The sequence below is a fragment of the Miniopterus schreibersii genome, assembly GCF_964146895.1.
Source record: "Miniopterus schreibersii genome assembly, chromosome: 13".
Taxonomy (NCBI): domain Eukaryota; kingdom Metazoa; phylum Chordata; class Mammalia; order Chiroptera; family Miniopteridae; genus Miniopterus; species Miniopterus schreibersii.
The window spans coordinates 41,853,044-41,868,932 of record NC_138113.1 but is presented as its reverse complement, the minus strand read 5'-3'; the positions used below and the strand labels follow the sequence as shown (position 1 = coordinate 41,868,932).

The 15,889-nt window shown below is 47.1% G+C and overlaps 1 protein-coding gene across 2 annotated transcripts in view; it reads left to right on the top strand.

Annotated features, from left to right (window-relative positions):
* SLC4A5 (solute carrier family 4 member 5) overlaps positions 1 to 15,889 on the top strand; it is an 81,684-nt gene that overhangs the window by 50,727 nt on the left and 15,068 nt on the right. For both annotated transcript variants that reach the window (XM_081156379.1, XM_081156378.1), the window contains 6 exons: positions 891 to 1,024; positions 1,740 to 2,011; positions 6,440 to 6,498; positions 9,091 to 9,291; positions 13,992 to 14,105; positions 15,353 to 15,514. In XM_081156379.1, coding sequence (XP_081012505.1) covers positions 891 to 1,024; positions 1,740 to 2,011; positions 6,440 to 6,498; positions 9,091 to 9,291; positions 13,992 to 14,105; positions 15,353 to 15,514 — 942 coding nt within the window. The remainder of the gene's footprint in view (positions 1 to 890; positions 1,025 to 1,739; positions 2,012 to 6,439; positions 6,499 to 9,090; positions 9,292 to 13,991; positions 14,106 to 15,352; positions 15,515 to 15,889) is intronic.

The window sequence follows — 15,889 nt, the reverse complement described above, 5'->3', positions numbered from 1 at the left end:
CATCACTCCACTTACCCTTTTTCCCTGGTCAATTCCTTGCTCAATTTTTGGATATCAACTTCCACATATCTACCTCTGGAAAGGCCTTCCTGACCTCCCCTTTATCCCTACTGTGTGCTCCTATGGCACCCTGACCGTATCCCAACTTATCACACTCCTTAGCAGTGGTTCTCAACAAGGGATTATTTTGACACACCCCCCCAGGAGACATTGGGCAATATTTAGAGATAATTTGGGTTGTCATAACTGGGAGGGGGTGCTCCTGGCATCTTGTGGGTAGAGGCAAGGGATGCTGCAAAACATCCTGCTATGCACACCATAGCCCCCCACAACAAAGAACTATCTAGCTTGAAATGTCAGTAGTGCTGAGGTTGAGAAACTCTACTATATGGAAATTGCCTGTTTATTCGTCTGTATCTCCTACTAGACTGAAAATATATTATCTTGTTTACTGATGGGTCCCCAATATCTAGCCCATTGCCTGATATATAGTAGGCACTTAATGAATTTTGAATGAATGAATGGTCTAACCTCCAAAGCTCCTAATAGCTGCTTGAATGACTAAATGATTGGGTAGATAAATGGGTTGTCCTCTGGGAGTAGGATGGGCATGGGGACAAGTAGAATCATTGGCAGTCCTGTTTTCTAGGCCTTAGGGTACCATAAGGAAGTCACACAGGACCTTTACCCAAATGGAATTAGAGAGAATGATGTTGGTGATTGTGGGGGGTTGTGGAGTAGGAGATGGGGAACAGAATTTGGGAAGTAGAGGGCCTGGGATAAAGGACAAGCACTGTGGTCTGGGCCCCTGGTGAGACAGGTGTGTTCCATTTGTGCCAAGAGACCCCTTATCCTGACTCCACGGAGCCTCACATTCCTTGTGCCCCCAGGGAGTGATGGAGAGCTTCCTGGGCACTGCCATGGCCGGCTCCTTGTTCTGCCTTTTCTCGGGACAACCTCTCATCATCCTGAGCAGCACAGGGCCCATCCTCATCTTCGAGAAGCTCCTCTTTGACTTTAGCAAGTAGGTGTTTCTTGGTTGCCCCCCAGTGCCTGTTCTCATACTTGGGGCAGTCTGCTGAGGCTGGGGAGGGGGGGTGGATAACCCCAAAGGGGAGGCAAGGGCGAGGAGGTCCAAAGCTGTTTTTACCTATGCAGAGGACTGTCAGGTGGTCCCTCTGACCCCCTCTAGCTACCTGCCTTTAGGCCATCTTAGTGCATATCAGCATAGCTAATAGGGAGACCTCCAGGAAAGATGAGAGGAGAGAATTCACACCGCTCTGCCTGTGAGCAACGATGACTTGGAAGTCAGTGCAGTGCATGAAAAGTCTTGAGCTGGAAGTCAGAAGGCTACATTCTGACCCAGCAGCTCCTGTCACCACTCCAGGCTCAGCTACCTCATCTGCAACATGAGGCCATTTCTAAGGCCTGCCCCAGCTGTTAGTCCAAAATTCCTTGGTGGTTTTTTATTTATTTTTCACTCTGGGTATTTGTTACCAAATTGTGAGAACTGAGATGTCTTAGCACCTTCCTGCCACCCCCATGAGATCCTTCCTCAGAATTCTCAAAGACCAGACAATCCCACCCAGGATTTTCCTTGTCTCCAGTCCTCTTGCAGTTCCTAGGAGGGCACCTGTGCCACAGGAGAGGCACATGAACCATTCAGGGTCTGGGGAGCCAAGCACAGCCCAGAGCCCTGGGCTGGAGGCCCCCCCCCCCCACTTTCCTCTGCTTTCCAGAGGCAATGGCCTGGACTACATGGAGTTCCGTCTCTGGATTGGCCTGCACTCAGCCATCCAGTGCCTTATCTTGGTGGCCACAGATGCCAGCTTTATTATCAAGTATATCACCCGCTTCACTGAGGAGGGCTTCTCCACACTCATCAGCTTCATCTTCATCTACGATGCCATCAAGAAGATGATTGGTGCCTTCAAGTACTACCCCATCAACATGGACTTCAAGCCTGACTCCATCACCACCTACAAATGCGAGTGTGTTGCTCCGGACACAGGTGACCAGTAACCCCAGTGGTGTCCTGGGTCCCCACTCACCCGCCTACTTCCCCCCATCATGTGTCTCTATTCAAGTGCAGGAGGTTGAGCTTGCTTTAAGGGCACCTACTGTCCCAAGGGAGCAAATGGGGAGTCTTGAACCTAGTGTTTGGAAGAAAACCAAGGGGACAGTAACTCTAATGAGGGTCATGATACCAGAGCCCAGGGGTGTAATCAGGAGTGAGCAAGAACACCCCGGGAAAAGAAGAAAGCCTGCTTTGCCTCAGTGTGAGGTAATGGGGAGGCCACACCTGTCAGGAATTCTCCCCAGCTTCATAGGAGCATGATACCATGAGCTCTCCCTAGTGTGTGAGGTGAGACCACACCAGAGGGATGAAATCCCTACAGATAGGGTTACTTCCAGGGTGGAGGGGCAGTCAGGGTGGAAGAGCGTCTGGCAACCTTGTAATTTAAAGAATAGCTAGAGAAGCCGGGGTTATTTGGTATGTTGGAGAGTTGTGAGGGAAGGACGGTCATGTCACAGGGGGCCAGATTCGCCCCGTGTAACCACAGGATGCAGAAAGAAAACCAAGGAGCAGAAGCTCCAGAGAGCCAGGTGCTGGCTAAATTCAGGGAAGAACTTAGAGTGGTGGGAGCACCCACCCTGAGTTTCGCCCCCTTGGGTTGTCTCAAGCTACTTGGACACTACCTAGATGTCCAGCTGCCAAAAGTGTTATAAAAAGGATCCCTGCACTAGACAGGAAGCTGAATCAAATGACTGGTCGACCTGTTGATACTCAACCAGGAGCCACTCCTGTGGTTCCTCTCTGACCCAAAAACAAATTAATACTTCAATAGCGAAATAGTTCTCAAACATGCATCAGAATCACCCCAAAGGCTCCTTAATAGGCAGCTGGCCTTACTGATTCAGCAGGTATGGAGTCATCTGTGAAGGTAGGGCTTCCCATAGACTGAACCCCTGGCTTCCTTCACGATCATGATCATGTCCCAAAGAGCCTTCAGTGGGATGTGGCCAGAGAGCCCAGAATGCTACAGAGCAGGGGTCGGAGATCCACCCATATATCTCTGAACACCATCAGGCTGTAACCACAGAGAGCAAACTGAGGTCCATAGACCACCCGAGGTCACCCTGAACCTTAGTTTCCCCAGCTGTAAAAGAGGGACATTGATGCTGGCCCTGCCGGTCTCACGGAAATCTTGTGAGGTTTTCAAATTGGGTTATCAATAAAAAAAAAAAAATTCATCGTAAGTCAATTAAAAATATTTACTGCACAATTATGCTCCCTTCTTCAGGCCTTATGGAGACAAAGATGTCCTGACCTCAGGGAATATAGTTCTGGTTTTATCTTCTCTCCTTACATCACTGCACTGATTTTGTAACAAAGTCTAGACTTAATTTTTTCTTTCATTTTTTTTTCCTGTCATTAATTTTAAGTTATTCCATTAAAATCCAATGATAAATAAAGCTCCTCTTTGTCCTGAGCTGGGACGTGTTGCTTGCCCAGGGAAATGAGGAGATCCTACCTGCAGGCTCTTTCTGTCCTGCCCTACAGTGAATCCCGCCTCTGCACCTGGGCCCCATCAGAGCCCTCCCTTTTGCTGCTTGTACCCTCTAGATTGTGGGTTCATTGCACTGAACAGAAATATCCCCATAAACAAAGCTTTTGAAAGTACATGCCCTGCCCGGCCGGGCTTGGCTCAGCGGTTAAGCGTAGACCTAGGATCCCGGCGATCAGGGTTCGATTCCTGGTCAGGGCACATGCCCGGGTTGTGGGCTGCAGCCGATCAATGACTCTCTCATCATTGATGTTTCTATCTCTCTCTCTCCCTCTCCTTTCCTCTCTCTGAAATCAATAAAGATATATTTAAAAAAAAAAAAAAAAAAAGAAGAAGAAGAAAGTACATGCCCTTTCTCTCTTTGAGAAACAGTCAAAATTCTGGGGTCATATGTGGAGCTTCAGCCAATCTGAGCACCATGTGTCCACAGAAGAAACCAAATCTCAGGGTGCCCTAGAAAGAGGGCATGTAGGAGCATGTCAGATAGGATTTGAGGGGCTAAATGAAATCCACCTGCCTTCCGACAGTGGCCCCTCTGGCCTTGCCGAGGTGCCTGATATCTGTGGCCTCATCTTTTTGGGTCATGCTATTGTCATGGTTCTCAAAGTGCACCCCCCACACCAGCCCTCCCCATCCAGGAACTTGTTAGAAATGCAAATTCTTGGGCCCTATGCCATACCTGCTGAATCAGAAAGTCTGGGGTAGGGCCAGCTGCCTATTAAGGAGCCTTTGGGGTGATTCTGATGCATGTTTGAGAACTATTTCGCTATTGAAGTATTAATTAGTAATACTGAGCCATTATAAATCACTAACCCTAGTAAGATTGGGCTTACAGCTTCTTCACAGAGCATAAAGGAACTGGAACCAGGACAAGTTGGTTTTGATTAGGAGACTATGTAAAGGAAAGTTCTAGACATTTAGGAGACTGGGGATGGGGGAACTAGCTGAGGAGGGTTCCTCTCCCAGGGGGGCCACTTGCTTACTAACTGATCCGTATTCCCAGTTTTTACTGCAAAACCCAGGGTGACTATGGCACGCTGTCACTCATCGCCACTCTTCATCATAAGAGCTTGTTTGGGGCACCCTCCTTTTAAATTTAATCTTGTTTCCATTGTAACTGATTTGTATTCTATTTATGGATGCTGCACACACTGACTTGGCCGCTTCCAATCCCAAGTGAGTACCATTTGCAAACACTAGAATTTTAAACTATTTGATGCTTGGATATTCTCTGGAATTTTCCATGTTGAAATTCTTCCTCCTTCATCTCAAAGTGGCTTTGCGATAAATCCTACACAGTTCTCGATATCAAAACATGGCTAAGCCTAATGGAAGACATCACGGGAATGTCTGGTGTGGCAAGCTTGGCAGCGGAAGGGCACCCGCGCTCGCCAGGCTCGGGCGGGAGCTAGGAGCCCGCAGCGTCTGCTGGGTAGCCCTGGGTCGCCTTCTTGCCACCTTTTCGACTCCGTTGTTAACTGTGCATCATGCTCTCTTGGTCAGTGGGGTGAGGGAGAGCAGCAAATGTCTGATTTCTATGAAATGAAACTTTCTTCAGAATAACAGTAATAAGCCTCTGTGTTGTAGAGCTTCTAGGAGTGTTGTGACCTAGATCCCACTGAATCCCTTAGCCACTTCCACCCCCATTTCCCCAGAAGTGGGCAACTTAGAGGATCCCTGTGGTCACATCCACAGCTTGTTGGAGGCTGAAGGAAGCTTCAAGAAGAGTCTCTTCTTCCCTCTGGGTTCCTAACCACAGCCAGCAGGAGCCAAACGGGGCTGGCAATGAATTTCAGATTTGCCACCAGCAAGCTGGCCGCAGGCCCCCTCCCTCCCCAAACCTGCTCCTCGGGTGCTGCTCAGTCAGCCTTCCCTGCAGGAGGAAGGCCAGGAGGAAGACCCATTCGGTGCAGGAGCAAGAGAAAGGAGACCCTGGCCCTCAGCGGCCTGCCTTTGTGATAAACGGCCACATCCCCCAGGGTGGGGTCACAGTTCCTCTCAACTCCTCTCACGGCCCCTGGTGGGAACCCTCATATGCTCCGCCTAGAGTTAGGGGTGCTGAGGCAGGGGCCAGGTTTAATTTTCCTCAGCTGGCACTCAAGCAGCAGATTAGAGAAAATAACATCAAAGCCAAGGAGTCCTTACAGGCCCAGCTAACTGAAAAAACACCCCCCAAAATAGCACATGTGGACGAAGCGGGGGAGAACAGAAAGAAGTGTATGTGGAGAGAAGCAGGAAGGGCAGAGAAGATGCTCCCTGGGTGGAGCTGGGAGGTGTACAGGCTCTGGGCCATCCTGCCTAGGGCGGGTCATGGCTCTTCCAAGTCTGAGCTGTGTGACCTTGGGCAATGGGCCGGTTACATAACCTCTCTGGGCCTCAGTTACCTCAGCTTTAAAATGCGGAAACTTCTTTCAGATTTACGAACTTAACCAGATGTTGTGTGTTAAGGGTTTGGCATGGTGCATGGCACAGAGCAATTTCTTTGAAAATGTTTACGTCTAAGAGCACAGACACGGGTCCAGTGGCCGGTAGGGATTCGCAAGGCACAATATTCACTGGTTTGTGTGAGCACTTTGTCTTGGCAGCAGCTCCCTTACTTCAGGTTGTAAAGCCAGCCCTTCAGCATCAGACAGCGGCCGTCTTAGCCTGGCCCAGCCGGTCTGTCCGAGTTATGGTCCCGGCTCCTCCCCCATCCCCTTCCCTGGGCGGAGCGCAGAGGGGCGGGGTTCGATGAGCTGCCCTCACAATGGAGCCAATCCTTGGCTCTGAGGGACTGGAGGAAGATGGGGAAAGGTGGGGGCCTGGAGGGGGTGGTCACATCTCCCTGCCCAGCAGCTGCTGACCCTCCCATGTCTTGTGCTCACCCACAGCGAATATAACCGGGTTCAATGCTTCAGCCCTGCTGCCACCAAACACCAACACTTCTCTGGTAAGTCCTTTCCTCTCATGTCAGACACTCTTGTTTGTGGGGAGAGTGAGAAAAGTTGGGAAACTGAGGTCATCCTATGGCAACCCAGACTTGCAGAGGTCAATCCCAGCGGCCCATCAGGGTCCCCCGGGAGCCTTGTCAATGCACATTTTAAATTTACATATATTCTGTCAATATCCCATTTATAATATGCCTCATTTCATTAGATCCATGTGCATAAATGCCACGCGCACTCTCGCACACACACACTCAAAGGGGAGGTGGACATGAGGAATGATAAATAGGGCGGCACGAACAACACTGTGAACAAAGTTTCCCATCCATCTTTCTACCTCTTCCCTGGCCTCCTATCCAGGATCCCATTTCCCACCCAGCATGCCACTCCCCAGCCCCAGCGCGTTTACTCATCCCCCCCACCCCTCCCCACCCGCCCTGCCTGATCTGTCCTTTGTGCTCATGAGTCTCCAAGCCCTCAGATCTGGCTTGCTTTTCCCAATAATAATGAACAGTGGCCCTCATTATTAGGAGGAATAAAAGGAGAGTAATTTACAATAAAATTAAATAGATATTTAAATTTTTTAATGAGTAAAGTTTCGGGTGGGAAGTCTGAAACCAGGTGAAGGGTAGCACCTGGTTGGCCCTGGGGGAGATTCTTGAACATCTCATGTCCCCAAGGTCGCTCCTGTAGTTGTCCCTGACTGCTCAGTTGGCAATTTAACCTAAGATTTTTCAAATATCTGATTTTGAGAGAGGAGGAATGGAATCAGTGCCTGTGTCTGAATACTTACTATGTTCGAGGCACTGTGTGTGCTGTGAAGGCTAAAGAGACATGTGAGAAACAAACATGCTCTGCCTTCAAACTCGCTTGTAATAGGCCCGTGTAGATAAACCTGAAAAGTAATGAAGGGCACAAGCAGAGCATTCCATGTGACAAATATAGGCCAAGTGTGTGCTTCCACGCTGGAAAGGAAGGCCTCGTGGAGAAGCTGGAATGCAATCTGGTCTTAAAAGTTGGGAAAGTTGGTTCCATAGAGAGAAGTACATTCCAGTTGAGGGACCAGCATAGACAGAAAAGCACAAGCATGTTCCAGGACAGTGAGTGAACCATCCGGTTGAGAAAGTGTGATGGTGGGGGTCTCACAGGGAAACCATGAGAGGTGAGCTGGGAGAGAGACATTGGGCCAGACCAGTGGGGCGGTAGAGGCATGCTACCCTGCAGGAGGCATTTAAAAAAATACATGTCTTTATTGATTTCAGAGAGAGGAAAGGAGAGGGAGAGAGAGAGAGAAACATCAATGATGAGAGAGTCATTGATCAGCTGCCTCCTGCATGCCCCCCACTGGGGATCGAGCCCGAAACCCGTGCATGTGCCCTGATAGGAATTGAACAGTGATCTCCTGGATCGTAGGTTGATGCTCAACAGCTGAGGGACACTGGCCAGGCTGCAAGCGGCATTTTTAATCACCATGGTGATTGAGGGACACCCTGACATTCAGCATATGGCTGGGCCTCTCTCTTTATGTGGCTTTCTCCCACCCTGAGCTTTATCACAGCTGGGTGGTCTCAGGGTTCCAAGAGGGTGAGAACAGATGCTGCAAGGCACCTTGAGGCCTACACTCAGAACCTGCTCGAAGCCACTTCCTCCCATTCTATTGGTCTAAGTAAGCCCAGGGGAGCCCAGATTTAAAGGTGTGGAGAAACAGACTGCACTTTTGTTGAGAGAACTGTTAGGGTCACGTTGCGAAGGAGCATGGACACAGGGAGGCATGATTCATTGGGGCATTGTCATTAATCAAACTGCCACACTTCTCTTAATCCACACATCCATTATATTTGCAAGCATCTGTTTATTTCCTTACATAGGTTCCTGCACACTTACACATTAAAATTTTAAAATATATATTTAATTTTATTATAAATTACTCTCCTTTTATTCTTTCTTTTACTACACTTAGAAACATATATATACATATATGTGTGGGTGTGTACATATATGTATTTATGTACACATGTATGAATATACATGAATATATAGGTATAGGAATATACATAAGAATATAATATATATCCCTATATATTTATATATAAAATGGTGCATGCCCTGGATTTTAGGCATCTAAAGGGGACACCAAAAGGGGAAGTGACTAAAGCAGCTGACCCAAGAAGGGCCTGATATGGGTGGGATGTGAGCCCCAATATGTGGAAGGGTGCATATAGGGATAGGAAAGGGAAGAATAAGTGTGAGACACTCCAGGGAGGAGGTGGCCCGAGCAGGGAGCGAGGCCTGCTGAGGCAGAGGGCAGCCCACCACCCTCCGTGCTTTTCCTCTGTGCTAACACAGCAGTGCATCCTGGAACACAATGAAGAAACACATCGGAGCTGCTCCTTTTCCAAGGGAGCCTCCTGTTGGCCATTCCTTACAGCCACCTGTCCCCAGGAGCATCCTGCTGTTGCTGGGCTCCACGGGGCAGGAGGGCGAGGGCCCTTCAGAGAGCAGAAGGGGGGTGCGGACTGCCTGGGGACTGCAGGGAGAGGCCACCGCTGGCCCTCAGGATGGCCCTGACCCTTTCTCTCCTCTGCTTGGTCTCCAAGTACAACCCCCTTAACCTCACAGCGCTGGACTGGTCCCTGCTGAGCAAGAAGGAGTGTCTGAACTACGGGGGGCGCCTGCTCGGGAATTCCTGCCAGTTCATCCCAGACCTGGCGCTCATGTCCTTCATTCTTTTCTTCGGGACGTACTCCATGACCCTGACCCTGAAAAAGTTCAAATTCAGTCGCTATTTCCCTACTAAGGTAAGCTCACCCTGCAGCTAGGAGGGGACCTATAGTCAGACTGCACAAGATCTGCCTGAGCGGACTGTGAGCCACTCACGGGATGGACACGTCAGCTCTGCTCACTGAGGGTTTTCAGGTTAATAGCACAGACCTGGAGTCAGAGAGAACGGGGCCTCCTTGGCGATGAGTACCCTTGACAACACTTGGTGTTTTCAGACTTTTATCTTTAGCCTCTTTGTGTTTTTTAAATTTCCCCGATGTGTTGCAAATATCTTCTCCCTTCTCCTTTTTAACTTTCTTAATGGTACCTTTTCATTAATAGAAATTCTTAGTTTTACTGTAATCAAATATATCAAAATTTTCCTCAAGGAAAATATTGGACAGAAGATATTCTCTTATGTTATGGTCTAAAAGTTTCATTGTTTTTCTTTTATGTTAGATCTACAAACTATCAGAATTGCTTTTAACATACAGTATGAAATAATATTTCTTTGTTTTTGTATAGATAGCCAGTTGTTCCAGCACTTTTTAAATTTTTTTAATTTATTTTTTTATATATCTTTATTGACTTCAGAGAGAGGAAAGGAGAGGGAGAGAGAGAGATAGAAACATCAGTGATGAGAGAGTCATTGATCGGCTGCCTCGAGCATGTGCCCTGACCAGGAATCGAACCCCGATTGCCTGGATCCTAGGTCAACATTCAACTGCTGAGCCACACCCGGCCCGGCTCCAGCACTTTTTAAAAAAAAGATTCATTCTTTCCCCCACTGCTCTCCACTGCTTCTTTTGCCATATATCAAGTTTCACACATGATGGGGTCTATTCCTAGGTTCTTTGTTCTGTTTCATTGGTTTATTTGTATTCCAATATCACAATCTTCATTTCTGTGGCTTATAAGTCTGTATATGTTACAGACCAACCTCTCCCTCTTTGTCTTTTTTTTCAATAATGCCTTCCCCTTTTGCATTTCCACATACATTTTAGAATCATCTTATGTTTCACCAAATTAAAAACTTGTTGAAATTTTTATAAGATTATATTGACTCTACATGTCAATTTGGGGAAAAGTGACACCCTTCACATTTTGAGCCTTCTGACCCATGACTGTGGTATACCTCACCGTTTATTAAGGTCTTGTTTCTTTCCATAATGTTTTATAGGTTTTGGTCTTGAGGTCTTGCACATTTTTATTAGATTATACCTAGATACTTGAGTTTTTAAATGCTATTGTTAATGCTAACTATTAGTTTTAAGTTTATTTTCTGGTCTATGACCAGCATAAAACACTAATTAATCAAAACAGCACTTACATATGTGAGCAGTAGCTATGCCATGGGGAGGGGCACTCAGAAGAATTTTAGCAACTCTCTTCCACCATAAACCTCATGAGTGCTCTCCTAAAGCCATCTTAAATAAATATTACTGCTACTACTACTATTAATAATAAAAAAATATTTGATGTGAATAATTGAACTTTTCCCAATATTTTGTAAATAAATAAAAGGTTCTTTAGGGAGCTTTGCAGTACACAAACTGAATCAAAATTAGTGTGCTTGCAACACAAATGCATCTTCAAGACAAATTATTTCCCTTCTTTCTCACTTCCAATCAGATCATATCCTTAAGTCACCTCTTACATAAAAATTCTAGAGTAGTGACTACACCTGAGAATGTCTATATTTTCCCTGAAGGATGAAATATAATTCATGTGACATGAAATTCTTTAACCACCATCTTCCCCCCCACCCCTCAAATTACTTACAAATTGCTCTGTTGCCTCCTGGAATTCAGTGTTGCAAAGAAGAATGAGACCAAACCATTTTACACCCATCAGATTGGTAAAAATATAAAAGGCTTGGGATCCCAAGTGTTGAAGATGAAAAGCAATGGGTGGGAGTATAAACAGGTACATCCAATTTAGAGAACAATTGGCATTCTCTGCTAGAGCTGAAGATGGACCTGACCTCCAACCCAGCACTTCACCAGGTCTACACCCCAGAGAAACTCACATGTGTACAAGAGTGTTCACAGAGACATTGATTCTAAAAGGATAACAGTGAAAATAATCTAACTGTATCTATCAACAGCAGAATGAAGCAATAAATGAAAATCAATCATACAAACATTAAGCTGCAAAGTACACACATAGACTACAGCTGCACCTGTCCGCAAGAAGTGTCGCAGACATAATGCTGAGCAAATAATGTAAATTGCAGATTACAAATAATATGATACCATTTATGTAAAACTGTAAAATATGCAAAACAATGTCATGTTTATTTTAGGGTTATATACATATTTAGTAAAAGTATAAAGACATGCACGGGAATAATAAACTCTGGATTCAGACCAGTGAATGTCTCTAGAGAGCAGGGACGGGGATGTCACTGGGTGATAGAAGAGACACTGACTGAATAGCTGCATTGTTACTTCTTAAGGCGGGAGGGAGTTCACAGCGGTTCCTTATATCCATCTTGATGTTATGTTGGACCATGTGAAATTGCCTACAGGACGTCCTCACTTAACATCATTGATAGGTTCTTGGAAACGCGACGTTAAGCAAAATGACATATAAGAAAACCAATTTTACCATAGCCTCATTGTTATAAATAAGAGTTAATGTATATTTCTGGTCACAAAAACATTAGCAAACTTCTAAATAAAGACCCAAAGCATTTATAATATTGAACATTGAAATAAATGTGCACTATATATTCATTTAAAAAAGATTAATTAAAACAAGTAAGAAATTCTTTTCCAACCAGCTTATTCCAATTCGGGGTCGCAGGTGGCTGGAGCTGGCCCCAGAAGCTCAGGGTGCCAGGCGGGCTCACCCTGGGCGGGACGCCCTTCCCTCTCATATGTGCATCACATGTACCTGCACACAAACAGGGACAGTGCAGGCGCACCGGTTCACTTCATGCGCATCTAGGGGATGTGGGAGGAACCCAGAGTCCCTGGAGAAAACCCACGCAGACATGGGGAGACGGTGCCAACTCCACACGGACAGTGGCCCTGGCCAGGAGTAGATTTTTTTCTCTCATCATCATTATAACAAAACAACATTGAATGAAATGACATTATTTGAGCACCTGCTGTGTATTTGACTGTTTTGACCTACAAAAGATGGCAAATTCGTATGATCTAACTTAATAACTTTTTGATCTGAATGCTAGGAATATTTTAGGAAAGCAGGTGTGAGCCTAGCTGCTTCGTTCTGTGTGATCCATGTTTTAATGATCGTAATAATATAAAGCTGTTATTGATTTTCAACTTTTAGAATCACCTTATAGATAAAACACAAAAGACATATGTTTACAGAAGAGAGTATGCAAGTTCTTGGCTTTGACAATGTAAAGATGGAAGGGGCTGGAGAGGAGAAAGGTGGTGGGAAGGACGGGGCACAAGCCTGGCCTCCCGTGATGGAGAATGAAAGATGCTGGCAAGGGTTAGTGGAAAGAGAGGTGTGATTACCTAACTTGAAAGTGCAAAGGAAACCCACAGAAGGAGTTTAAAAACAACTCTCAAAGGCTGGGGATGAGGAAAGAGCAGGGGGGATAGTGCAAGTAAGCTAACTCCTTAGCAATAAACAATGCCTCAAATTAATAAATCAAAATATAAAAGAGTAGCTTACTCATTCATGACATGAAGGAAACCACCAGAACAACTAAAATCAAGCAGACATATGGGTGTATCAGGAAGGGGGGCTGGAGTGAGGAAGGGTGAGGTGGGAGGCTTTGCTTTTTATACTATGTGGGGGTTTTTTTAAAAAAATATTTTTATCTGTTTTTATTGATTTCAGAGAGAGGAGGAGGAGAGAGAGAAACATCAATGATGAGAGAGTCATTGATCAGCTGCCTCCTGCATGCCCCCTACTGGGGGTGGAGCAGGAAACAGGGGCATGTACCTTGACTGTGACCTCCTGGTTCATAGGTTGATGCTCAACCACTGAACCATACGGGCTAGGCTATGTGGGTTTTTAATTAACCACATATGTTATTTTAATACCAGTTTTAAAGGGGAATAGGAGGTACAGGGAACGAATTAATTGTGCAATACATAACCTGCACCTGCCCTTCCTAACTGCTTTCCCTGTTGTTCTTTGGAAACTGCTGTCTGTGAAGAAATACAGAAAAGGTGACAGGGCAGCCAGTGGTGTGGAAGGGTGACCAGAGGGCTGGGATGGGCCTCTTGACACAGAGGAGCAAGAGGCCAAGGACTCTTAGTGGACAGCAGGTCTGAGAGTAGCGAGGGGTCCCCAGCAGAGTTGGGGGCCTTCCCTCCTCAGCCCAGGTGGCAGTGCAACAATCCGTCACACATTTTTAGGAGCTAAGAGTTTTTTCAGAATTCAGCCCTTGTCCTTACCACCCCTGCTGGGTGAGCCAGCTCAGTCTGTCATACCAAAAACCGTCAGTGATGGCTGCATGGCACGTGTAAAACAATTCCCGCTTTGACTAATATATGCCAAGCTCTTGGAATGTGTCATAGCTCAGTTATGCCTATGAGGTAGGTGCTATCCTATCTCTATTTAACAGATGAGGAAACTGAGGCTCCAAGAGATGACATGCTTTCCCAAGATCACACAGCCGGCAAGGGCTGACCCGGGATTTGAGACTCGGTCGAGCCCAAGCTCTTAACTGTTCTCCTCTTTGCTGCCTGGGGACTGGGTCCACCTGTGGACGGGCGGCTACTTTGCTCACTCGCTCATCTTTCTGCAGGTCCGGGCACTAGTCGCTGACTTTTCCATTGTCTTCTCCATCCTGTTGTTCTGTGGAATCGATGCCTGTTTCGGGCTGGAAACCCCCAAGCTGCACGTGCCCAGTGTCATCAAGGTTTGCTCTGGGCACTAGCTCTGCTGCCCACTGGCTGCAGGTCCTTTCCCCTCTACAGTGATCGAACTGTCACCTACTCTCAGCCACCCAGCCGTGTGGGTTCTCTGTGCATGCTCCACCCTGCCCATGTAGAGCAGCCTCCCAGGGAGGTCCTCTGAGGTGGTGGGTTGGGGCCATATTGACAATGAAAGCCCACTGTGTCGCCACAGGGTGGGGAGGTGCTGGAATCTAGCTGAAGCCCCTTGATTTTCACTTGAGGGTCTACAATTCCCTGACTCCTGGCAGTCTGCAAGCTGGGCCACCTGGGTTCTGTTGAAAATGATCTCTAGGAATAGTAATTCTCAAAGTGTGATCCCAGATCAGCATTAAGAGACCCACCACTTCACAGATTCCCCCATAGTTCAGAGTTTGTGCCATTGGCTTGTAGCTAAACTTGAATCCTGCTGCCTCACAAGGAGCACCCCACATCCACACTGGGCCTGGAGGCACAGGCACTGGAACTGGCCCTTCCTGCCCTTGAGGGCTTGACTTTCACAATATTACTTTCAGGTTCTCCTAAGGAGCTTAAACACATCTCATTAACCTTTAAAAGACGGCATTAAATTCCATCAGCATTTAAATTCGGCCTGCGGGACCCACTCCTTGCAGGGAACTAAAGTTCCCTTTCATCGAATAAAGGTTAAACTGGTATTGGCCTTGACAATTAAAGCACCTCTTTCTCTTAAGTAAAAAAAGATAAACTTCAGCCCAGCTCCTGCACAGATAATCCCCTATTCTCAATATGCAAATCTGCATTGACGTTGGGTGTCTTACAGATAATTCTATAATGCTCCCCAGACAGGTGACTCCAGAAGAGGCAGGAGCAACAGGCACTGAACCCATCAAATTATTTATTCTTGCCTGTTGGGCCTCATTTCTGCTCCTTTTTAGTTTGCAATTACTTGGTGACCACAAGGTCTCTCTCTACGCCCTCTGACTATGCACCTCCCTGTTTCCTAACCAATCCCAGGCAGGCAGCTGCCACAAATGATCCCCTTAGTTCTGCAGACACGAGGTCCTTCCTAAGTCTGCGTCAGAGTCTCTTCGTTCTAAAGTTGCAGGTGCCAACGTCTGCAAGGGAAACAGTTGCACTTGAAAAATGCCCCAGGTGGAGGATTGGCAGGAAGGCGAGGAGAGGGAGGCCCTGGGTGGCAAGTGCGCTGGGACGAGGGAAAGTGGAGAGGGCTCTCACTGTTTGCTCCACTCAGCCCACGCGGCCAGACCGAGGCTGGTTTGTGGCCCCCTTTGGAAAGAACCCATGGTGGGTGTACCCGGCGAGCATCCTGCCTGCGCTGCTGGTGACCATCCTGATATTCATGGACCAACAGATCACAGCCGTCATCGTCAACCGGAAGGAAAACAAGCTGAGGGTAAGGCTGGTGCTAGAGGGGCACAACCTCTCTCGTCCGACAAAGTCAGAAGGAATGAAAGGGGCAGATGGTGCATGTAGCAAAATTCTGGGCCATTTATGAAGCAAAATATGAGGCTAGAAGACTGAGTTCTGGTGTGGAGAAATGTGATCTCAGATGCAATAAGGCCACCAGGGCCAAGGTGACTTGATCCGAAGACCAGGACCAAGTCCAGGGTGGGCCACTGGGCCCCTTGCTTCTCCCAAAGACACCCTCCAGCTCTGTGCCTCCCAACAGTGATCTTGGGAGTCTGAGCAGATCCTAAAAGGGGGATTTTGACCCAGCACCATGAGGCAGAGGAGCATCCTTAGCTCCCCTGGTCCCTGCAACTCTCCA